Genomic DNA, 25,383 nt, shown 5'->3' on the forward strand with positions numbered 1-25,383 from the left:
TCTATTGAAATCTCTAAGCCAAAAGGGGGTGCAGCAGGGGCTGGGGTTAGGGTTCTTACCATACTCCGGAGGAGGGGTGTTGGGAAGCCGCCGTGATGGAGCCATCGGACCAGCGCCGTGGTCGGATTAGCAGCCCCGACTCCCGTCCTGCGCCTCCAATCGCTGGACATCAATCACGAACGCCGCCGGTCGCCACCATATCGCCGCCTCAGAGAGATTCGTTCGTAGAAAAGAGATGGAGGGTCTGAGAATGAGACGAGCTGAGATTTCAAGGGCTTTCCTGCAAATAAACGCTTCATTGTTTAGCCTGGTGGGCCCCTCTGGTCGATGTGGCACCGGTCCAGGTGACACGTCGGACGGTCAACGCTGCTGGGGCGACCATAGGACCTGCAGTGAACGACTCAAAATAGTTTTGGGACCCAAATCTGCACTTTGATAGTTATAGGACTAAAGTGACACACCTTGGATAGTTATAGGACCTATGATGCATTTTACTTAAGTAACATAATAGCAGTGTTATAGATTGCTTCATTTATTAGCTCATAGACTCATTTTGCCTCGGAAAGCGCTATGTTACAGTAACATATTAGAGCCAAGACGCTTTGTGAGGTTGTAAAGTGGGCCAACTAGTAATGAAGTAGTACACATATAGAACTTACTATTGTACATGCCGGCTATAAAGGTTGGCTACAGATGACATGGCAACTCTTTATAGCCGATTTTTTGAACACAGTACAGACGCAAGCGCTCATATTCACGCGCATACAAAGAATGATCTTGCAACCCATGACGAGCACGGCGGTCAGAAGTCCAGATCCTGTACTGTACCGCTAAGGCTGGTCATAGTGGGGAGTAACTTGTATTAGTGTCATGCATATGACACTAGTCTAAGTTACTACCTCCATAGTGCAAAGTAACATAGTAGTAGTGTCATAGATTGCTTCATTTATTAGCTCATAGACTCATTTTGCCTCGGAAAGCGCTATGTTACAGTAACATATTAGAGCCAAGACGCTTTGTGAGGTTGTAAGGTGGGCCAACTACTAATGAAGTAGTACACATATAGAATTTACTATTGTACATGCCAGCTACAAGGTTGGCTACAGATGATATGGCAACTCCTTATAGCCGATTTTTTTTGAACACAATACAGACGCAAGCGCTCATATACATGCGCATACACTCATCCTATGAACGCACACACGCACACCCTATCCCTATGAGCACCTCCGAAAGACTGAGCCGACATATCATCTTCAAATTTACGAAGTCACCGTAGGCACCTCATCGTCGACGGAAACGTCTTCTCTCACTGAATGCACATCGCCGAAAATCCTGAAATAAATCCGGAAATAAATGCGTGCACCAGGATTTGAACCCTGGTGGGCTGGGATACTGCAGTCCCTCTAATCATCCAATCACAGGTTGATTTGCTTGCGAAGATTTTCAGCCCAAGTTGGATATTTATGTCCGAACGAGGCCCAAGTTGCTCTGTTTTTTGTTTTTTGAGGTGAACCTCTTTTTTGCCCGTACGGTCTGCTTGGTCCCGCGAGCACGTTGCCAGCTTCCAGTCGGCCAGGAGTCCATTGACTCCCCCACGCCAGCGAAAACGGCATCTGGACGGGCTCCACCCGTCCGTCGTCGCTCCCGCACCAAACGCCAGCGAGTCCACCTCCACCTCACCCTTCTCGGCAGCGAGCCGGCAGCCTCGTAGCTGCACGTCCCTCTCCGCTCCTCACCTCGCGCCGCGCCCACACTCCCGAGGGCCTCGAAGCTCCCGCCTCCACGCGGCGCGGCGCGGCCAATGCGAACGCGGCGTCGCGGGCGCCTGTAGCAGTAGCACAGCATCTTCCCCGGCCCGGTCAACCCCGTCCTCGCCTTCCACGCGGGGGGCATGGGGTGCAACGGCGAAGCATCGGTGGCCGGAGAGGGGAGCGGGAGCGGCGACCTTCGGAGGAGGAGAGGGGGCCGGGACGGGGCGGGCGCCTCGTCCTCCTCCTCCTTCGCCGAGGGGACGAGGGAGTTCGTGCTGAGCTCCATGGACGAGCGGTTCTCCGGATCGGTCGACGCCGATGGGTTCCCCTCCTCGCGTCGGGAAGGTCCGCTTCGAGATTTTGTTTTTTGCTCTGTGCCCAGTTGGGCGTGTGATTTGGTTAGGAGTCAGCATACATCAGGGGTTTACAGTCAGAAAGTCAAACCTTGCCTTGTGGAGTTGTGGTCACCAAGTTCAGTATCACTGACAACGTAAATGTCTGGCGTATTGGGTGGTTTACTTTATGAAAAAAGGGGGGCTGCCTTTATGCTTTAGCCAAGGTAACCTCCAAATATTGAAGGCAGTTCGAGCCAAGGTGTAAATTGTAGTGTTCAGTGTAGCAGGTTGCTGCTTTCGGTTTTCCAATTTCGCTCCTGCTGTAGAGAACCAGCGGACTGGTTATCATTTTGTTTTTATTTTGATTTCTGAGGTTTACTAGTTATGTTCTTCTATTTATAATTAGTATGTGCATCAATCTATTGTACTTTCAGTTCACCTTACGGAACAATGATGTTTTCAATGGAACTGTAGGGAACACCATGTAGAAATCATTTGTATCAGGTATTCATCAATATTAGTGTTGCAAAATTTGGTTCCCAATTGTATCAGGTGGGTCGACTGATGACGCCACTTTGCACTCTATTCAGAATTAAGTCATTTTCTCTTGTTAAAAAATATCTGGAAAATCGACTAATAGAACAACAGAAATGTCAACGCGCACAGTAGAACTGACTTATTCTGTACATGTGTATTTTTTGCTCTGAAACATCATTGTTCACAGCGCTGTTCTGGTTTTCTACAGGATTCGGGCATAGTAAATCCACAACTGCAACTTCTAGTCGTTTTAGAGGGCAAGATCACGCTTTTGTAAGATCATACTCCGATAGGTTGCTTAAGTGTGACCTCACGTTGGATATGCTATCAGAAAATGAGAAGGTAAGCCTGCTAGCACTTACTTTGATTGATACCTTTCCTTTGCACATTTAGTATTAGTATACCATGTGTCATTTTTCCTCAAAAACTGTTAGCACACTGTGAAATTGGTAGTCAGTCTGTACTTTTACCAGTGATGTAGTAATTTTGTTGACCTTCGAATATTAAGAGCTGGTGCTAGTGCATTCTAGTCTCCTCCAATGGAGTGATATATAGCCGCAGTTATGACTCTGTCTGCTCGGTTATGCTGGTCCTGAAAATAGATTGATGTTTGCTCTGCTGTTTACCACAATCTTGGCGGGCTAGAGCTTGGTTTTAGTTGAGAAGAATTTGTGAACATCCAGGTTCGTCATACTATTTGTTATTTCTTTGTTGTTTGGTCTTTCAGATGAAGATAATTGAGAAATTGGTAAAGATCCAGAAAGATGGCACACTGGAGGTAGATGTGACCCGTAGTGCCCTTGTCGCCTCAGAACTCTCAGAGATTGATGCTTTTGGTTCTGTGCCACGTGATGTTGAAGAAGTTAAATCTGGATTTAGCAAGTCTGTCCCAAAGTTGAAGATTGCTATACTTGTCGTTGGAACACGAGGGGATGTTCAGCCGTTTATAGCATTAGCTAAAAGACTTCAGGCAAGTGAACCTGCAACTGCCTATTAGATATCCCAAATAACAAATGGGCATTCTTGAAAATATATATGATATTTCTGTACTTTATTGGGCATTGCTGTTTAAGTTTTCATTCAAGTATATAACAATAATCATGATGTCCTACAGCATCTTCGGTCTTCGCTAATACGAAGAAATATATCTTACAATGTTGTTCCAGTTTCACGTGTAACTGTCAGAAACTAACATACTGATTTTAGTCTACCTAATATGTACATATGTCATTATATGCTCTTCCTCTTAACAGAAATAATGATATTTTTTCTGCAGGAATTTGGTCACCATGTTAGATTGGCATCTCATGTCAACTTCCGTACTTTTGTGAAGTCAGCTGGTGTGGACTTCTACCCATTGGGTGGTGATCCACGAATTATGGCCCAGTGTATGTTTTGCCGTCTATTGCCCTTATATATGCATTTGGCTATCTTTTCTTGACTAGATTGTTCTACTTTTGAGAATGTTTTGCATGTGATAGTCAACTTTTATTATTAATATAATGATAAGACATCACAACTTTTACATTGTTCTCTAAGAAACAGATGACATCTATTCCCTCCGTCCCAGAATGTAAGACGTTTTTTGGTGTAGATTTAGACGTCTTACATGTTGGGACGGACGGAGTAATTCTTAAGCAAATTAAATGTGTAAATGTGCACATAGTCATACTCGATTAGTAAGATATGCACTTTCAACTGCAGACATGACAAAAAACAAAGGGTTTTTAATGGCCGCGCCCACAGAGATTTCTGTTCAAAGAAAGCAGGTCAAGGAAATCATTTTCTCTCTTCTACCTGCATGCACAGAACCTGATTTGGATACTGGAATACCTTTCAGAGCTCAGGCAATAATAGCAAATCCTCCTGCTTTAGGTTTGTCTATCAATCACTATACTTCTCCTTAGCCTCATGTTATAAGTTTTTTGCAACCTTTGTTGATTTAATTAACATGTTTCTGACTTCTTGTACCAAACTACATGAATATCCTCTGTAATTGTGTGGCTAGTTGCCACAGTAAATACCTTTAACCTGAGAATGGTTTGAAAACCGCACCATACCTCAACCATACCCGCACGAATAAACTTGGGAATCCAACCTCAACTAAACCCATTTGACAATTCTGTCAGTCCAACCAAGACCAAATCAATTCTGTTGAGAGGAGAACTACTTGTATTATTAGGAGGTCAAAGCCAACATATATACACATATATGAGGATGCCAATAGACTAGAATGCAAAAGGCCAAAAGACAATATTAATATAACTCTAACACCCCCCTCAAACTCATGGTGGATCCACAACACTGAGTTTGGAGAGGTGAAATCCATGTTGCGCTCTAGTCTGAGCCTTCGTGAAGAAGTCCGCGAGCTGTAACTCAGAAGGCACATACTGAAGAGCAACAACATGATCCTGCACAGCGGCGCGCACATAAGAAGCATCAACACCAATGTGTTTGGTAAGCTCATGCTTCACAGGGTCCCGCGCAATACTGATAGCACCTGTGCTGTCCGACAGGAGGGTGGTAGGTGTAGTAACAGAAACACCAAAATCCTCCAGTAACCATCGTAACCAAGTCACCTCTGCTGTCAGAAGAGCCATAGCTCGCAACTCGGCCTCTGCACTCGAATGAGAAACTGCAGTCTGTTTCTTTGTCTTCCAGGAAATGAGGGAACCACCAAGAAAGACACAGTAGGCAGAAAGTGAACGGCGATCCGTAGGATCACTAGCCCACGTAGCATCCGAATAGGCCTGGAGCTGTAACGAGCTGGAACGGGGGAAAAAGAGACGATGAGAGATCGTGCCACGAAGATATCGTAGAACACGAAGAAGGTGACTATAGTGAACTGAAGTGGGAGCAGAAACAAACTGACTCAGAATATGGACAGGATAGGAGATATCCGGACGAGTGACAGCAAGATACACAAGACTCCCAACAAGATGACGATAACGTGTCGGATCAGACAAGGGCACACCATCAGAAGCACGAAGGTGAACATTGAGCTCCATAGGAGTCTCAGTAGTGCGCTCATCACTAAGAGCCGCACGAGTAAGAAGATCTTGGATATACTTTTCTTGGGAAATAAAAAAGCCATCAGAGGTGGAGGAAACCTCAATCCCAAGAAAGTAACGAAGAGGACCAAGATCAGACATAAGGAACTGCTCATTAAGACGCGCCTTGACAAAGGCAATGTACTCAGAATCGTCGCCAGTGATGATCATGTCATCAACATATAGAAGAAGAGTGCGACCACGAGCAGAAAGGTGGACAAACAACGCTGGATCGTGATCACTGGGTGAAAACCCAGCAGCAGTGACCACAGAGGCAAAACGCTCAAACCAAGCGCGAGGCGCTTGCTTAAGGCCATATAGAGAGCGACGAAGACGACAAACCATGCCATCGGGAACTGAATACCCAGGTGGTGGCTGCATATAAACCTCCTCACGCAACTCACCATTAAGAAAGGCATTTTTAACATCAAGCTGTGACACACACCAGTGGCGAACAGAGGCCACGGCGAGAAGTGTGCGGACAGTGGTCATATGGGCCACAGGAGCAAAAGTCTCATCATAATCACGACCATGCTCCTGCTGAAAGCCACGAGCCACAAGACGAGCTTTATAACGCTCAAGAGAACCATCAGAGCGAGTCTTAATCTTATAGACCCACTTACAAGTGATGGGACGAATACGGGGAGGAAGAGAAACCAGATCCCATGTGTTGTTGCACTCAAGTGCGGCAATCTCCTCTGCCATCGCAAACTGCCATTCAGGATGAACAACAGCATCACGATAAGAGGTAGGCTCAAGTACAACCGAAAGACCATATTTGCTAGGAGAATAGCGGTCAGGAGGAGGGCAAGGTCGAGCCCGAAGACCATAAGTCGGCTGGGACGAGGAAGACGGTGCACCAGAAGTAGATGGCACATCAGTAGATTCATCCATAACACGTCGACGACGAGTATAATGAAAAGGAAACGTGGGATGAGAAGGAACCACCGGAGGTGATGGAGATGGAGAAGACATCGGTGATGAAGGTGGGGTGTCATGCAATAAGGAAGGAGAAGGAACGATAGGAGAAGACGGTGTCGGATCTGCAATAGTGGGACGATAAGGAGGAGTAGGAATATGAGGCACGGAGGGAGGTGTATCAGGAAACGTGAGAAAAGAGATATCCTCTATTGAAAAGGTCAAAGAGGATGGTCGTGGATAGAATGGACGAGACTCATCAAAAGTCACATCCCTAGAAATACGCATCCGTTGACCGACAGGATCCCAACACCGATAACCCTTATGCTCATCACTGTAGCCCAGAAAAACACACTCGACAGACTGAGCAGTTAGTTTGGTGCGTTCTCGAGGGGCAAGGAGAACATAACAAACACAACCAAACAATCGAAGAGCGGAATAATCAGGATGATGATCAAAAAGACGCTCTAGAGGAATACCTCCCTGTAGAGCAGATGAGGGTTGAATGTTTATGAGATATGTGGCAGTGGAGACAGCCTCAACCCAGAAATGAGGCGGAAGAGAGGCGGCAATCATCATCGCACGAGCTGTCTCAAGAAGGTGGCGATGCTTGCGCTCAGCCACGCCATTCTGAGCGTGAGCATCGGGACAAGAGAACTGCGCAAGAGTACCCTGGTCAGCAAGAAAACCACGCAACATTTTGGAGATATACTCGCCAGCAGAATCAGCACGAAACACACGAATAGGTGTAGAGAACTGAGTGTGGACCATGGCGGCAAAACGCTTATAAATAGAGAGAACCTCGCGACGAGAAGACATGAAGTAAAGCCAAGTGTAGCGAGAGAAATCATCTATAAAAATAATATAGTAGCGATGGCCCCCTTTGGAAGAGAAGGGAGCCGGTCCCCACACATCGGAATGAACTAAATCAAACGGGCGTTGAGACACTGACTCACTTGTAGGATAAGGTAACTGAACCTGTTTACCAAGCCTACAGTAACTGAACCTGTTTACCAAGCCTACAACCCTGACACTGCAAAGAGACATCTCCTGAGACAGGCCCCAGAAGACCACGATGAACTAAAGACGATAGCCGAGAACCACAAAGGTGACCAAGGCGATGATGCCACTGCTGGAAGGAGCTGGTAGCAGAAGCGGCGATGGCAGATGTACTGGCGAGTGTAGTGGCAGCGGAAGGAACATGAAGCCAGTCTAACTCCCAAAGCCCCTGGGAGTCAAGGCGGCGAGGGCCAGCTCCAACCAAAGCCTTCGTGTGACGATCCTGGACAGTGCAAGAATCAACGTCAAGAATGACGCGACAACCAGAATCAGTAAGCTGACTTGCAGAAAATAAGTTCATGGTAAGGCGAGGAACATAAGAAACATCTGGAACATGAAATGAAGAAGTGGAAAGAATGCCTCGACTAGCAACAGGTAGAGGAGTACCATCAGCAGTAAGAACATTAATAGGAAAATCGAGAGATCTAAGAGAGGACAAGACAGAGGAATCAGAAGACATATGAAATGAAGCTCCAGAATCCAGAACCCATGGGGATGTACCAGACCGTGTAGATGGTGGTCGCTCAACACTAGAAGCACCAGTCACTGAGCCTGCAGTACCCGTCGAAGAACCTGAAGCAGCAAGTAGACGCTTAAGCTTCATAATATCCTGCTCAGTCAAGGAGACAGTAGACGACGTCGAGGAAGAAGCGCGAGTCCCAGTAGAAGAATTGCGCTCCCTATTACGCATATCACGCTTCTTCTTGAAGCAATCAGATTCGGGGTGACCATCCTTGTTGCAGTACCCACAATGAGTATGAGGACGAGAGCGGCCCTCACGAGTGCGGCTCTCACTACCAGAAGGAGTGGGTAGTAGCGGCGGAGCACTCGAGCGAGAAGGTACTGGTGGAGCAGCAGCTTGAGCAGCAAGCACAGATGGAACTTGAAGCAGACCGGCACCACGGAGGCGAGTCTCCTCAGCACGAAGCTCAGAAAGCACCTCAGAAATAGGAACACGGCCACGAGCAAACAACTGAGTACGCCGAGGCTCAAACTCCCCACGGAGCCGCGACAGAAACTCATAGACACGCTGAAACTCCAAGTTGGACCTCACAGTCTGGCAACAGGCGCAAGTGCCACAAACAGCAGTGCGAAGGGAGTCAAGCTGGCGCCAGATAGCAGAACTCTGAGTGTAGAACTCATCAATAGTGGAGTCTCCCTGCTGAAGAGCATGCTCCTGACGTACCATAGACAAGTAGAGAGCATCACCAGAGGGCTGATAGCACTGACGAAGACGAGTCCACATCTCAAACACAGTGCCGAGACCCATAAACTCAGAAGCAAACTGTGGTAGAACACTGGCAGTGAGGACAGCAGCTGCACGAGCATCATCATCACACCACTGAGTGTAAGCAGCCAGATCATCACGATAAACAGAAAGAGCATCCGAATAAACCACGACCTGCTGGTCATAAGCAGCAACCGCATCATCAACAGCAACTCGGGCTGCAGCCCTATCATCATCAGAAGCATTTGCGGCAAGATCCGGTGGAGGCGGCGGTGGGATAGGAGCCACAGGAGGAACCGGGCGCTGAGGACAAGGAACCTCGCCGGAAAGAACTCCCCAGAGACGAAGGCCACGCATGTGAATACGCATAAAAGCAGCAAACTCAGCATAGTTAGCCCCATCAAAAATCACCGGGCAGCGCGGAATGGCGAGATAGCCCAACGAGGTCGAAGACATGGTGCGCTCTCTGTACCTCTTTTTTTTTAACCTTCTCTTTTTTTTAATCAATCCACACAACCGATCGATGAATCCAGAGTAAGTCAAACGACAGAAGCAGCGCCCGCAGCGCTCGTACACCAGAATCAGAGGAGCAAAGTTGCGGCGACCCGACCTGGGTGAGCCAAAGGCCAGCGGCGGCGGCCGGACCAGAGCGCCAGTCAGAGACGCAGTGGCGGCGGCCGGACCCGAGCGCCAGTCAGAGACGCGGCGATGACTGCCGGACCTCGAGCACCAGCCCGAGACGCGGAGGCGGCGGCCGGACCCGAGCGTCAGTCAGAGACGCAGCGGCGGCGGCGGCCGGACCTCGAGCACCAGCCCGAGACACGACGGCGGCGGCCCGACCTGGAAGAGCAGAAGGCCGATGGGGGATGCCGGACCTCGAGGCGGCAGGGTGCCTCGAGCGGCTGGACTTCGCTGTCTGGCGGGTAGAGACGAGACGGAGATCAGCTACGAGACGCGTCAGGAGCACTAGCACGATCTGGCAAACGGGATCGGCGGCAGAGCAAAGAGATTGACTTCACGGAGAGGAGCAGCAACGACTGGATCAATGAGACCAAGTCTCGATGGGATCCAACAGCCAGCTATGGATCGATGTGTGGACGCCCGCAGGAGCGGAGGAGCAGAACGGGCCGGTGGAGATTGGATCGAAAAAAAAAAACCTAGAGCTCTAATACCATGTTGAGAGGAGAACTACTTGTATTATTAGGAGGTCAAAGCCAACATATATACACATATACGAGGATGCCAAAAGGCTACAAGAGGATGCCAATAGACTAGAATGCAAAAGGCCAAAAGACAATATTAATATAACTCTAACAAATTCGACATTTCCACCCAAATTGAACTGAACCGAGGGCCAATCTGGATGAAACCGTTTGCTGACATTGGTTGAGAACCGTTCACTCAAATGGGTTGAAGCCTATACATTGCTGGGCTGCACTCTGTCAGCTGCACTAGCTCTCACGGGTGTCGAACAGAGAAAAGACACAGAAGTTCACAGAGCAAGAAGCTAGTTAAATATATTGACTAGAAGCTACAGCTAAGCTAGTGCACTGCCGGTATGCGTGTAGGATTAGGTACTTGCTAAGCACAATATTATCTCGCGTGTAGGATTAGGTACATGCTATCTCAAAGTTGTTGCTGCTCTACTACATCTTCATGGCCGCGCGAGCACTGAACGCCGCTGCCTCTGTCGCCGGTTGCCTGGTGGCAAGCCAGACCAGATCGCCAGAGTGCGCCAGCCATGGCGGCGGATGGCCGCTATGGGTAGCTGTGGAGCCTCAGCTTGCCGCTATCGGCGCTGTCGCGGAGGCGGGATCAGCGAGCCGTGAGCAGCCGCGGCTGAGCAGGAAGAAGAGGCCAGCAGTCAACCAATCTCACCCACCGGGTGTGACCTATGGGTCTAACCTGTTCGGAACTGGAACATTTAAAACCCATACCTAACCACACCCAGTTATTTTCTGCACGAAATCAAACTAAACCAACCTGTAGTCAGACTCAACCTGTTAATAATAACCAAACTATACAAGCACAACAGGGGAAACTGACCCAAAACACCCGGTTAAAGAAAAAACATTCTCAGATTTACCTTTATATATGTGGCTTAAGCCTCATATCGGATCTTAATCTCTACTTTATCTCTTCCATTTCACTGAAGACTGAACTAATTTTAGCTTCAAAGTTCTACCAACTTGAAGAGTAACTCAAACTTTGAAGATATCTATGGTTCATTGACCCAATATCATAGTGTAACCGATTACCTTTCTCCCATGTGTTGTCTTGTGCATTCATACAACATTTACATAGTGTGAGTCTTAATAGTATTGCAGTGATGTGTCCTCCTAACAAAAAATCGTATTATTCCAGGACATCTTCATATTGCCGAGGCACTTGGGGTACCTCTGCACATCTTCTTTACTTTTCCATGGACGTAAGTCTGTACTATTCACTGCCAGCTTGAAAACGTTTCACAATTTTAAACATGTCGTCAACTCGTCATGTTTATCCTGTGACAGCAGATCACCTTTTTTTTTTCTGTGTCTCTTAGTTACTGTTGATTGCATTAGAATATTATGTCTTGTAGAGAATCCCTCTGGAACTGCTCACTATAATACTGCACAAAGAACAATGGAACTTATACTCTTCATACTGTTTACTCACCTAATCGAGAATATTTTGCCCATTCCTTAAGAGTACTTCCAAGAGCTATCACAGTTAACTCCCAGGGAAGGTCCAGTATAGTGAGGACTATCCTTTGTAAAGTATAACGCCAGTCAAGAACCTGAATGAGTTGTTATACCTTAAATTTGCACCTTTTGATCTAAATATCTTAACCTGTAGTGAAAAGCCCCAAATGTGCTAACCTTTAGCTTTGTACAGGATATTAGGCATTTCTCATGCATGCTAGCTTATCTCTTTTGGCTACAGTGCTAACAGGGTCATGAAACATGTAATCTTTGGAGACATTCTCCTGAAAAACCTAAAGAGCCCCCCCCCTTTCTCTCTCGCGACCGCGTCGCCCCCCCGCGGGCGACCGGCCGCGCGTCGGGCCTCCTCCCTCCAGGCTCCCCCCTCCCTTCTTCCTCCTCGCCGCCGTCGCCGGCGCCCGCGGCCGGCTTGGCCCTGGGGCTGCTGGTGGCGGCGGCCTCCTGGCCCTTCCCCTCCCGGTCGCTCTCCGGCGCGGGCGGAGCGGCTCCGGGGGGTGCATCTAGGCGGCGGCGGTCTGGCGTGGCGGCGGGGCTCCGTGGCGCATGCAGGCGAGCAACTGGGCGGCGGCGCCGCCGTTGGCGGCGGGGCGGCGCGGCGGCGGGATCTGTCGTCGTCCGCTCGGCCCAGATCTGGGCCCTTCGGGTCCCATCTGGGCCTGGGCGGGCCGGCGGCGGGGATGGCTCCGGTGTGGCTTCTGGGAGGCGGGGGAGATGCGACGCGTGGCTGGGTGACGGCGGCGACGACGCCGGCCTGCTGCATCGCGGCCGGCGGGGCTTAACGGGCCCGCTTCGGGCCTGGCTGGGCCAGGGGTGGCCCGGCATGCCCCGCTGCCGCGTCCGGACGGCTACCGCGACGGTGCCGGAGGCGCGGGCCTCCCGCACGACGGTGGTGGAGGTGGTTCCCTCCCGCTCGGCGTCGATGTTGCTGCTCCCGTCGTGGTGAGCTTCTCTCCGGTCCTCTTGGCCTCGTGGTGGTGTTCGTAGCAAGGCGGCGTGGGTGGCGGCGTTACTGCGTTGGCGCATGGTGATGGGCGACGGTTTTGGCGGGTCGGTTCCGTTCGGTTGGGCGGTTGGGGTTGGAATGCGGGAGAAATCCCTGCCAGCTTCGGCCCCGACGCGGTGACACCTGCGGGTGCCACCATTCCTCCCTGGAGGGTGTCGGTGGTATCCACCCCCCACCTCCCTCCGCGTGCCCGGGGAAACCTGAGGACTCGTCCGGGCAGCAGCGTCGTCGGCGTCGCATCCCTTCTTGGAGGTGCTGCTTGGTACACGGCGGATCGGAGCCTCGGTTGGTGGTGTTTTGTTTCCGGTGGGCGCCGCGGTGGCGGGTCATCCGCGCTTTGCCAAGCTGCCGTGGTTGGCATTTGTTTCTTCTTCTTTTTCTTTTGGTGTGTTGTGCTGCTCGCCACAGCGTTATCTGTACTCGGTGTTGGTTGCTTTGGAATACAAAGCGGGGGGAAACCCTTTTTCGGTAAACATGTAATCTTTGGAAATTGTAGTGACTCAATGATACTGCAAAAAATAGAACAACACTCTGCTTACTAATAAATATTTGTGATGTACTACTATTTAAGTGAGGTTGGTATATATATTTCCTAATTGTTAATGTTTGTAGGCAGGCCAACTAATGAGTTCCCTCATCCATTGGCTCGAACGCCTCAGAGTGCAACCTACAGGGTACATCCTTAACCTTTTCACTATTGTGCGCATGCCTTTTAAACATGTGAATTAGCCCATTTCTGTATGTATTGTGAAATTGTTGTGTCTCAGTTTTCCTCCAAAATGCGGATATTCCGATTCTGACATCCCTTGGCTTCAGCTATCCTATCTTATTGTGGATTTAATAATTTGGTGGGGCACAAGAGGATTCATAAATGATTTCAGAAAGAAGTTAAACTTGCCCCCTATTGCTTACTTCAGCACGTACCATGGATCCATATCACACTTACCTACAGGATACATGTGGAGTCCTCACCTTATGCCGAAGCCAAATGGTATCCTGATATTACTTCAGTTAATTTTGCGATCTTCAGTATTTACCAGTTAATAAATTTGAAATTGTTTATCACACCTGTACCCATTATGAAACAAGCTTCCACATGCATATGGCATAATATCTATTCTTTCCTATGTATCCTCACTTTTGGGGTTTATGTTGAGTGTAAACACATGCCTATACTATCTTTATTCCGATAGATTCCTTTCTGGTTTATAAATTTCGGTTAGCTGTATCTTACCCATGAACTTTTCGAGGAGACACAAGTTGAAACTTTATGTTGGGTCTAGGAAAGGTTAATTATCCAAGGTTTCACTGAATAAGCATCATTTGGAAGATTATTACGAACTGAACTGGAATGGCTGAACGCTAGAATGCCCAAGCAGATGACTGAACTCCATCTAATTGGATAGATTAATGGCATCAAATGAAGGTTTATTTTGTATGCACTTTGTGTAGGAAGAGGAGGATTAGTTGGTTGTGTTTTAAGAAGAAACTTCATACGAAGTTTATCCTGTTTCTTAGCTGGGCCAGATTGACTTGCCATGTGTTTGTAGCTTTTTCTTTGGATCCTTGGCTCTTACTGTCGTACATTATTAGTAATATATTTATGTAGGGCCCTACCCTTCCATTTACATGAAAATAGAAGTTTTTTTAGATTAGTCATTTGTTAAGTTTTAGCTGATAGAAACCTCATGTTGTTGCAAAGTTTATGCTTTAAGTAATTGGATTTATGTTGGCCGCACTAACTATATTCTTGTCTGCAGATTGGGGTTCTCTTGTGGATGTCGTGGGTTATTGCTTCTTAAATCTTGGCACAAAATATCAACCGCCGCTAGAGCTCTCACAGTGGCTTCAACAAGGTTCCAAACCGATATACCTCGGTTTTGGTAGCATGGTATGAACTTTATGTGAAAAGGTCTTACGATGATTATAAAGGCTTTTCTTTGCTTTATTTGTACATATAATTTATGAGAAAATTTATAAAAATGCACTGTAGAAACCGGGTAAAAAAAAAGTAATCCTGACTGTAATGCATCTCTTTTTTGCTACATGTAGTTACACCTGTTTCTTTGGTTCCTTGAACTGTAATTATCTTTCATGAGCATGATTTCACCATTCTTGATCACAATCCATATATATTTTATCTTTTTCCCCATGATGAATGTACTAGCTATGAAATATATTTTTTTCTAATCTTTTACTTAGATTCTTTTATCTAGGAAGTAAGACCTGCAAATCATGCCAACGGTGGTCATTATTTGATATACTAATCATGTCATGACTTATTATGATGTTAATGTCTCTGTTGCTACTTAATAATGTATAACCTACATAGATTGTAAGGCCAGACGTCTTCAGATTTAATAGAGAAGTAGTGGAATTGTTGATTCATCCCTTCATGCGCATCTCGATCTCAATCCTTTAGTTCCATATCATTAGGATTCTGTTTACTTTGCAAGTTAGCCAAGATTATCTGATAAATAAAGGGTGATAGATTGCACAATGAAGTCATAAGTCATAGACCATAAAAGTTGCCAACTCAGAGTCCCACTCAGGGTCTTACGCACCATACTGGGTAGGAAGTCCATGCGCACTAGGTCGAGCCATGCCTCCATCTTCATCTCCCCCTTCAGTGGTGGAGCCAGGATTCCGAGGAAAGGTATCAGAAGTTGAAACCAGTTACAACTAAAAAATGTGTCTGAACACCCCAGTGCTGGAAAACAAATTTCAAGAGTTGGATCATCTGGCTACCTTTTTTTTATCTCCTTTCAATCTAAATTTATTTTCATCTAAAAACCTGCTATAATAACTAGAATGTACCAAAAACTGAGTTACCAATGTTATGTCTGGAGTACAAACGAGATGGGTTCTCCAAAAGTTATAAAAAGAAGAAGCAACAACACTATGCAGTAGAATTTACCTCAAAGTAAAATGGGTTAGAATATTAGCATACAATTTTCCTCTGCTTTTGTTTTGTTATCTAATTCTTATCATGTGCTGTATTTTATGCTTGAAGCCTCTTGATGATGAAAAAAAAGTCACTGCTATCATTTTGGATGCACTAAGAGAAACGGGACAGAGAGGAATCATTAGCCGTGGTTGGGGAGATCTTGGAAGCTGTAAGTTACCTATTCATCATTTTTAAATTGTGGGGCCAACCAGCGGAGAGGGGAAACCCTCTTAGATAGGGCAATAGCCCGGTTGTTCTTAAATATTCTGTCCAGTGCTTTGAGGAATCTTTATATTGTACTCGAACATGTGGGCACTCTTCTATAGCATTGTTGTCGCAGACTGATGTTTCGTTCAGCTTGTAGAAACTTACACAGGTTGATAGAAAAGATTTATCATTAGTACTCCCCCCGTTCCAAGAATTATGGAACAGAGGGAGTACATAGTTTGCCCCTCTGCCTTGTTATTTATCTATGCAACATGCATCTGCAGTTTCAGAAGTTCCAGCTGACGTCTTCATTTTGGAGGATTGCCCTCATGACTGGTTGTTTCCTCGCTGTACGGCAGTAGTGAGTTTACTATTTCAACACCACTATTTGTTGACTTCAGTAATTTTCATAAAGTGGTTCAGCATGATGATAATGAATTTTGTGCATTTTTGTAATGTCAAATTAAAATTAGAAAGTCGTGAAACAAATTTTCTCTAACTGTCAGAAGTCATTAATATCATGTCAGCAGCTTAGTCATTCAAGCATGTCAAAAATAAATTTCTTCATGGCTCTGTCTTGCTTACAATAATTTTGGGTTGCTGGGGAGTGGGGAGTGGGGAGTGTCTAATAGATGAAAGCATGAAGTAAAATGATAAGTGTCTTCTTCTCTACAACCATTACCTTTCTGCTCCCATTATGTGCTATACTTTCATGACACCGACTTCTATAAAAAAAGCGTGCTAAAATTATTTAATACAACCCTCCAATTAGCAGCAATATATTCGTTGAACCGGTACTTTCAGTTAAAATCTTGCTTCGGACTGATCTTGTAACAGACCCAGTAGTAACAATGTACTGCTTCCATTTCTGGATACAGTTACTAATCAGGTTGTTTGCTTGTTTATAAGGTGCATCATGGTGGAGCAGGTACCACAGCTGCGGGCCTGATAGCTGGGGTAAGCTACTAGTCTGCACTACTGATAGAAACTGAACGAGTGAAGTGCACTGTAGGTCCCTGAACTGTTTTAGGGTGTCATGTAGTCCTCGAACTATGAAAAATTGTCATCCAAGTCCTCAAAATGCAATAAGCGTGTCTGCTAGGCAAAATATAGGTCCTCAGACTATTCTAGTGCTGAACTAGTTGGACCCGGATGGCACACTTATTGCACCTCGAGAACCTAGATGACGATTTTCATAGTTCGAGGGTCTACATGACGCCCCTGAAATAGTTCAGGGACCTAGTTCACTTCACTCAAACTGAATGAACATAAGATGTCTTTGGACATGATACCTTCAAACTTTTTTACACAAAACATGGCACTCACCAGCCACCGCTGGAACAAAACCATATGAAAGGTTCAGCTGACAATATAATCTGCAATGTTTGTAAAATAAAACACTTAGGTCCAACTAGTTCAGCACTAGAAACTGAACGAGTGAAGTGCACTGTAGGTCCCTGAACTGTTTTAGGGGTGTCATGTAGTCCTCGAACTATGAAAAATTGTCGTCCAAGTCCTCAAAATGCAATAAGCTTGTCATGCTAGGCAAAATATAGGTCCTCAGACTATTAGTGTTGAACTAGTTGGACCCGGATGGCACACTTATTGCACCTCGAGAACCTAGATGACGATTTTCATGGTTCGAGGGTCTACATGACGCCCCTGAAATAGTTCAGGGACCTAGTTCACTTCACTCAAACTGAATGAACATAAGATGTCTTTGGACATGATACCTTCAAACTTTTTTTACACAAAACATGGCATTCACCAGCCACCACTGGAACAAAACCATATGAAAGGTTCAGCTGACAATATAATCTGCAATGTTTGTAAAATAAAACACTTATTTTCTCATGCTTGTTATGCACGGCATCCCCGATGTATAAGACCTCTTGTAGTTGGTACTGAGAAACCTACATTTGTTTATCATTTACTATCACCATTCTTTTGTGAATGTACTTGACTGCCCTTTGTGCTGTTAACAGTGTCCAACCACCGTAGTGCCTTTTTTTGGCGATCAGTTCTTCTGGGGTGAGATAGTTCATGCGCGTGGTGTGGGTCCTGCACCTATCCGTGTAACAGAGCTTACTACTGAGGCACTTTCAAATGCAATCAGATTTATGCTTGATCCTGAGGTATCACTACTTTTCTTGCTCTTTATATAATCTGTGTTTCTAGGCATTTATGATGTGGTCATTGCCATCTTCACTACACAGGGAATGCTCAAACACATTCCTTGGTTATGAGCAGATGCAATGTTGTGCTAACTGATCCTGCTACTTTGCTGAAGGTAAAATCACGATCATTGGAACTGGCAATAGCAATAGGGAATGAAGATGGTGTCGCAGCCGCTGTAGACTCGTTTCACCGACACCTGCCTTCAGAACTCCCACTTACTCCACCGCCTGCACCTGTAGAAGAAGAGCGGCTAGACCTGCTTCAATTGCTTTCTCGATATCTTGAGAAGTGTTGTCTCCCGTTCAATTCTTAGTTGTCCATAGCGTAGATATGGGTTCAATTTATTTATTTATTTATGTGGTTAGGAAACAGAAATGGGTGTCTTGTAAAATTTGAGGGAGTGAAACAAACTCTAGTTCATCATCCAGGCCAATCGTCCAATTTCTCTTTTTCAGTGTGAATATCGGTAATAAGGGCGTGTTGTAGCTTTGGCGAATTTTTTGGTGTATCACAAATAAGCAGCTTTCCTGTACATGAAAATTCCGATCGCAAAGAATTGTTGTACACATTCACTGATTCACCTTTCCCACCTCTGTGTATCTTGGGGTCTTGGGGAGTCGAGTATATCTTTGACATTGGTACTTCCAAAATGCAAGTCGGAGATAAAGATCCTATACTTTCCAAGCCTGTTCTATTTACCGCCCACCCCTCTCTTTTTCTTAATAATAAGGGCATATGTTTCGGGTGAGGGCTTTTGGAGGCCGAGCTCCACGGAGCTCGTTTTCAAAATACAAATTTCCACAAGGTGAATTTTTTTTGAAATTGTTTGTATACACTTCCACACATGTGTATTGCGTCTGTGCAAAAATTCCAAACCAAATACTTTCACATGTGCGTACAGAAAAAAGACAAACGTATTTCTAGAATGGGCCAATATTTTTTGTTGTTGGGCCGGATTTTTGTTTTTTTGTACAGCCTCAAATCACAACAAATTCAAATAATTTTCTTACACGTTTGTGTGGAAATCTATTAAGTTACCGTGGAATTTTGTTTTGAATTTTTCTGAAACTTTGAAATATAAATTTTGATTTTTTCAAAATACCGAGCTCCCTGGAGCTCGGCCTCCGTTGGCATTTTCCGCATATGTTTCCTCTTATTTTGACAAATACATCCTCCCTCGGAAACTTGGCTATATTCGCTTCATTCCTGGCAATCCACGCAATCAATCAATCATTAATAATTTCTTATATGTGTGGTTTGATTTGTTTATTACATTACCACAGATAGCCAACTAAGAGCATCTCTACCCTTTCTCCTCCCCCATCCTTTAGGCTGGTCATAGGCCATGTTTGGATACTCTAACTCAGTTAGAGGTTAGAGTTAGATTCTAACCCTGAACTAACTCTAACCAAAGAGGTGTTTGGATGGCAGGGTTAGATCGACAATAAATGCTCCTTTTCAATCATTTGGCTACTTTGGACCCTATTACCTGCCGGATTTGGCGGAGCGAGCCCTGGCCGAGGCAGACGGGGACGCGCTCGGCAAGGAGCCGCGCTGGCCTCTCGCGCAGCCCGCCGACCGAATCCGCCGTCCCTGCGCAAGGAGTCGCACTGGCCGAGGCCGACGGGGACGGGCCGCGCAAGCAGCCGTGACTGCTTACCGGCTGGCGGACGGGCCGCGGGGAGGCGAGGGGGTTGGAACGGGAGGATAGGGCGGGGATGCTTACCGGCGGCGGACGGGAGCGCGGATACGGCGAGGCGCCTTCACGGGCGGTGCGAGAGGGATGGGGGAGAGGACGAGAAGCTTCGAGAAAGTGGGGAGGGATCTGCTGCGGGGAGAGCGAGAGAAAAAAGGTGGTTTTTTAGTGGTCCCAAGAAAAACTAACCCAAATAAGCACCTCTTGAATGGGTTAGATTTTTTGGATGGGTTAGATGCATCTAACCCAAACTAACCCTCCTGTTTGGATATTTTTGGGTTAGTTGAGTCCAAACTAACCCAAACTAACTCTAACTCGTCGAACCAAACAGGGCCATAGTGGGAGTAACATAGGTAGTAACATATATGTCACATAAGCAAAGAAGATGATGTGTCAAGTATAATTAAATAATTAATAAGGAGAGAGGCAAATAGAGTAACATAATATGTTACCATCACATAGCGCTTCCTAATGCAAAATGAGTGTACAAAGCAATAAATGAAGATCTATATGTTATCACACTCATGTTACTACCTACTATGAAGATAGTAATATAGACTAGTAACATGTGCATGTTACTACTCTAAGTTACTCCTCACTATGACTAGCCTTAATCTCCAATATATAAGGCACTGAACTTTTGGCGCACCTAGCCCTTCTAAGACTAGCCACAATGGGTAGTAACATAGACTAGTAACATGCATCTATAGTGGGGAGTAACATATATGTGGTAACATGCAACACTTCATTTATTAAGCTATAGACTCATCTTGCCTTGATATGTGTGATGTTACTCATTACTAGTAACTAGCTATGTTACCACTTTCCTCTCTTTCTTCATTTATTGCTTGCCACATCATCTATTTTATCTAGATATGTGTGATGTTACTACCTATATTACTCCCACTGTGGGTAGTCTAAAAGATTTACCGTTCGGGCAATTGGTCGAACACCTTCTTTGTGGAGGAGCTCCTAGTTCTGGCGGCTGATGATGGAGCTCGGGCGGGGACTGATTCCCGAGATCGCCGGCACTTTAACACACGTTAACAGATATTCCCTTCGTCCGCGAATAAGTGTACATCTAGCTTTTGTTCTAAGTCAAAGTTTTAAATATTTGACCAGCTTTATAGAAAATAGTAGTAACATATATGACATCAAATTGATATATTATTAAAGTACATTTCAAAACGAATCTAGTGATACTAATTTGGTGCCATAAATGCTTATACTTTTTTCTAGAAAGGTGGTCAAAGTATTAAAATTTTGACTTAAGACAAAAGCTAGATGTACACTTATTCGCCGACGGAGGGAGTATAATTCAAATTTGACTATCAGCCCACCCCCATAGAAAAGAATAGCAAACAAACAAAGAAAAGTAAATAAAGGAAAAAAAGAGAGAGAAAAAGGTTGTCGTGTGCAATAAATAAACACATGCACTCCGCAAAGACCTTGCGTTCTGGTTGGTCCAGTAGACCCTCCCACGACTCATGCCTCACAATCGTCAAATTCCCATGGATCTGACGGATGCGTGCATGCTCTCCCCCCACCGTGTCGATGTTGACCACTGCGCAACCTTCCATGCCACCACATCCGGCCGGCCCCGACCACCCTCCGCCACATCTGGTAGGCCACGCGCCCACGCCCCCTCCCTTCGCCGGTAATATTGACAATTTTGACCTGTGGACGAAATCAAATCACAGAATGAACTGACCACAAAACTAATTCACACGGCTGACCTTTTTGAGTGGCGCCCGACACGCAGGCGCCACACCTTACGGTGCAACGCCTAGCTTTGGGGCGTTGCACCTCTGTCCACCGTGGCAGCTGTCGGTGTCAAAACCGGCGGATCTCGGGTAGAGGGTCCCGAATTGTGCGTCTAAGGCGGATGGTAACAGGAGGCGGGGGACACAATGTTTACCCAGGTTCGGGCCCTCTCGATGGAGGTAATACCCTACTTCCTGCTTGATTGATCTTGATGATATGAGTATTACAAGAGTTGATCTACCACGAGATCATAGAGGCTAAACCCTAGAAGCTAGCCTATGGTATGATTGTTGTTGTCCTACGGACTAAACCCTCCGGTTTATATAGACACCGGAGGGGGCTAGGGTTACACAGAGTCGGTTACAAGGGAGGAGATCTACATATCCGTATTGCCAAGCTTGCCTTCCACGCCAAGGAGAGTCCCATCCGGACACGGGACGAAGTCTTCAATCTTGTATCTTCATAGTCCAACAGTCCGGCTGTCCGAGGACCCCCTAATCCAGGACTCCCTCAGCAGCCCCTGAACCAGACTTCAACGACGATGAGTCCGGCGCGCAGATTGTCTTCGGCATTGCAAGGCTGGTTCCTCCTCCAAATATTCCATAGAAGATTTTGAACACAAGGATAGTGTCCGGCTCTGCAAAATAAATTCCACATACCACCGTAGAGAGAATAATATTTCCACAAATCTAAGCTGCTGACACATTCTGCAGCATGACATCACACCATGGCCCGGTCATTATTCGAACCGTTTTTCTCAACCAGCCACTGCACATATCGCGAGGTGGTTTTCTTGGCACGTCTTGTCGAAGCAGAGATCGTGTCCCCTTATCACGGGATTCTCATCAATACGGGTGTGGGTAACCTAACCACGCCATCAATTACGGCGCTTGGGGAATAAGCGAGTTTACCAGGCAGGTGGGGAGGCGCATAGTTCCTTCCGCCCTTATAAAGAGACAAGGATTCATCTTTTTCACCCACGCCCTCTTCCTCCTTGCTCATCCGTTCTTGCGCACTTGAGCTCCAACACCCAAGTTCGCATTCTCTCCTCAAACCACTCCAAGCATGTCCGGAGCAAGAGGCAAGTGGATGGTCTCCTCCGTTATGGAGGAGGACATCACAAAGCTACGGGGAGCCGGATACCTGGCCGCGGATATCGCGCACCGGCTACCAGATGCGGGGAAGATCGTCCCTACTCCAGAACCCCATGAGAGGGTGGTATTTCTTACCCACTTCGTCCGTGGACTGGGATTTCCCCTCCACCCGTTTGTCCGTGGGCTCATGTTCTACTACGGGCTGGACTTTCACGATCTGACCCCCAATTTCATCCTCAACATCTCGGCGTTTATCGTCGTGTGCGAGGACTTCCTCCGCATCAAGCCCCACTTCGGCCTGTGGCTGAAGACCTTCAACGTTAAACCGAAGGTGGTGGTCGGCCAGCAAGCGGAGTGCGGAGGCGCCATGGTGGGCAAAATGCCCAACGTCACCTGGCTCGAAGGCTCCTATGTGGAGACCGTAAAGGGGTGGCAATCGGGGTGGTTCTACATCACCGAGCCGCGCGACACCAACTGGGTGGCGGCCCCCGAATTTCGATCCGGAATCCCCATGCGGCTCACCTCCTGGAAAGAGAAGGGCCTATCCTGGGGTTCCTCAGTAGAGCTGACCGGACTCCAGACCTGCGTCAAAAACATGATGAGCAAGAAAATCAAGCTTGTCAACGTGGTCCAAGTCATGCTCTTCCGCCGGATCCTCCCGTGTCAAAGACGGGCATTCAATTTGTGGGAGTTCGACCCGGCCGAGCACCAGACGTTGCGAGAGCTCTTCGACACGACGCACAAGGACGTCTGGAAGGTGTTGTTCAAGGGCGCCGAGGTACCTCCTCCCCTTACCGAGGACCGCGGACTCAGCGCAAAGCGTCCTGCCAATCCGGTAAGTCTTTTATATCTCATAAGATGTTCTTTTCCCCAGTATAACCACGCGCGGGACCTAAGCCTCCACGCCATTTAACAGGACTGGGTAGCGACAGCGGAGCAGATCGATTGTCCAGCCCCCCTGCCCGAAGATCCAGCGGATGCTCTCCTAACGGAGATGCTGGTTCCGGCGCCTTATGAGGTGCCGGAGAAGAAGGCCAAGAAGAAGGCCGCGGGGACCAGGAAGGGTCTCCGGCGCAAGGTTATATCGGACTCATCGTCCGAGAACACCGAGGTGCACTCCTCCCACGAAAACGAGGAGGAGGAAGAGGAAAGTTCTCCCCCCCAGCCGGGGGGGGGGGGGGGACAGGAAAAGGAAGGCCGCCCCATCAGGGGAGGCCGAAGGGTCCAAGAAGGGAAGGACCCTCCTCCCGGACTGCTCCACGACGGCCGCTTTCAGCGACGAGGAGTGGTTACCCAGGGACAAGCCCCTGGCAAAGTCGTGAGTATCCGGATACCATAATAATTCTTGGTACGTCTTATTGTACTGTTTCTTATCACGCCGCGCATGATTATGCAGTCCGTCACGAGCCCATATCGACGTATCTTTGTCGGATGATTCTTTGGGCCCGTCAGATATGAACAACGATTCACTCCCGACCGCCTCCTCCCCCCGCCCTACGGACGACGCCGAGGTGTTGACTCAAAGGGAACTGAACCAAGGGGAGACAGTTCCGGAGGCGCCCCAAGGCGACATTCCAGGCGCTAGGCGCACGAGGGGCAAGACTCCTCTAGGCCCTAACGCCGGGGGCAGCAAGTCTAGCCCCAAGCCGAATACGGCGCCGGAACCTCCAGTGGTTCCGGATTCTGTTAGGCAACCCCTCGCTAAGGGGGGCAAGCCGTCTGTGCCGATGGCCTCTGTCCATCCAGAGGCATCGGACAACTTGCTGGAAGTGCTTTGTGGCGCTTCCATTGACGAAGAGCACCGCACTATTATGAGTGCGGTAGTCAAGAAGGTTCAGTCCGCTAAGAGCGGACTAACTGAAGCCTGTGCCAGCCTCCTAACCGGCTTTGAGGTAAGTAATCAAATTGTAAGAAAATGTTACAGCACAGACAGTAGCCCCTGATGCTCTGTTTGGCGTTCGTGAAGAAAGGCCGAATAGAGGATCAAATAATAATCGCAGGAGTCTAATCAGAATGTGTCTATGTGAATAAGCAGGCTTCACTGCTGGCCGCCGCCGCTCGTACTGCGGAGGTCGCCGCACTGAAGCGGGACCTTGAGCGGTCCAAGGAAGAGCTCGGCCTTACCAAGAGGCAGCTCGAAGAGAACAAAGGTAAGTGACACCCGGTCTGAATATTGATAAAGAAAAATTTGGTTTTGGAATAATAGGATCGTCATGAATTTTGCTAGGGGCCACGACCGAAGTGGCGGCCCTGCAGAAGGTGCTATCCGAGGCCGAAGACAAAGCGGCCAAGGAGCGCATCAAGCGAGAGAAACAAGAGGCCCGAGTAGGCGAGGTGCAGCAAGAGCTCCAGGCTCTCGTCAAGAAACACGAGTCCTTGGAGCTTGACTCTAAGACGCAAGGGTCCGAGCTTGCGAAGGCCCTCGAAAGCGCACAACACGCCAAGACCGAAGCCCAAAAGGCCCTCCAGGAAATTGAGGCAGTTAAGAAGATAGCGGCGGGTAAGGCATTCATTATGCAAAGCAAGCATGTGAAGGAAACTTTCTTTTTACCTACCTGAGTTCGGAGCTCTCCAGGAGCGTTCGTAGATCTACCCCGCAGTGTGTCGGATGCCGCGGAGTTCTACTGGGCTGAGGAGGGGAGCTCGACGAAGAAGTTGTTCTGGTCTCAGTATACTGGGACCGAACACCCAATGCCCTTGAGCGACCAGTTGAAGCAACTGGTCGAGCTTCACAAGGCGGCCGAACAGGCCATGAAGGGTCTTATAGTCCGGATGTGGCCTGGCGAGCCCCTGCCTGGTAGCTACTTCGGTCTGGTGAGGCGGCTTGTGAATGCCTGCCCACGGTTTGAAGTCATAAAGCGGTCCGCCTGCATTGAGGGTGCGCGCAGGGCTTTTGCCCGGGTGAAGG

General features: G+C 47.5%; 1 protein-coding gene across 1 annotated transcript; it reads left to right on the forward strand.

The window, feature by feature from the left end:
- Nucleotides 1-1,550: 1,550 nt before the first annotated feature.
- Nucleotides 1,551-18,487, forward strand: LOC109783228 (sterol 3-beta-glucosyltransferase UGT80B1). The gene is made up of 14 exons (XM_020341828.4): nucleotides 1,551-2,099; nucleotides 2,835-2,968; nucleotides 3,354-3,596; nucleotides 3,903-4,014; nucleotides 4,331-4,501; nucleotides 11,246-11,309; nucleotides 13,206-13,263; nucleotides 13,406-13,580; nucleotides 14,350-14,480; nucleotides 15,603-15,705; nucleotides 16,028-16,104; nucleotides 16,653-16,700; nucleotides 17,729-17,878; nucleotides 18,034-18,487. Exons 1-14 carry the CDS (start codon nucleotides 1,895-1,897, stop codon nucleotides 18,232-18,234), a joined length of 1,872 nt encoding a protein of 623 aa, XP_020197417.1. The 5' UTR covers nucleotides 1,551-1,894; the 3' UTR covers nucleotides 18,235-18,487.
- Nucleotides 18,488-25,383: the final 6,896 nt, after the last annotated feature.

The sequence above is a fragment of the Aegilops tauschii genome, chromosome 3 (genome assembly GCF_002575655.3).
Source record: "Aegilops tauschii subsp. strangulata cultivar AL8/78 chromosome 3, Aet v6.0, whole genome shotgun sequence".
Classification (NCBI taxonomy): domain Eukaryota; kingdom Viridiplantae; phylum Streptophyta; class Magnoliopsida; order Poales; family Poaceae; genus Aegilops; species Aegilops tauschii.

What these genes read in the sequence shown, in the direction of transcription:
- LOC109783228 (XM_020341828.4), top strand. Translation starts at nt 1,895, where the DNA reads ATGGGGTGCAACGGCGAAGCATCGGTGGCCGGAGAGGGGAGCGGGAGC. An exon ending in TGCTATCAGAAAATGAGAAG is followed by an intron (nt 2,969 to 3,353) that starts GTAAGCCTGCTA and finishes TTGGTCTTTCAG; the next exon opens with ATGAAGATAATTGAGAAATT. An exon ending in CATTAGCTAAAAGACTTCAG is followed by an intron (nt 3,597 to 3,902) that starts GCAAGTGAACCT and finishes TTTTTTCTGCAG; the next exon opens with GAATTTGGTCACCATGTTAG.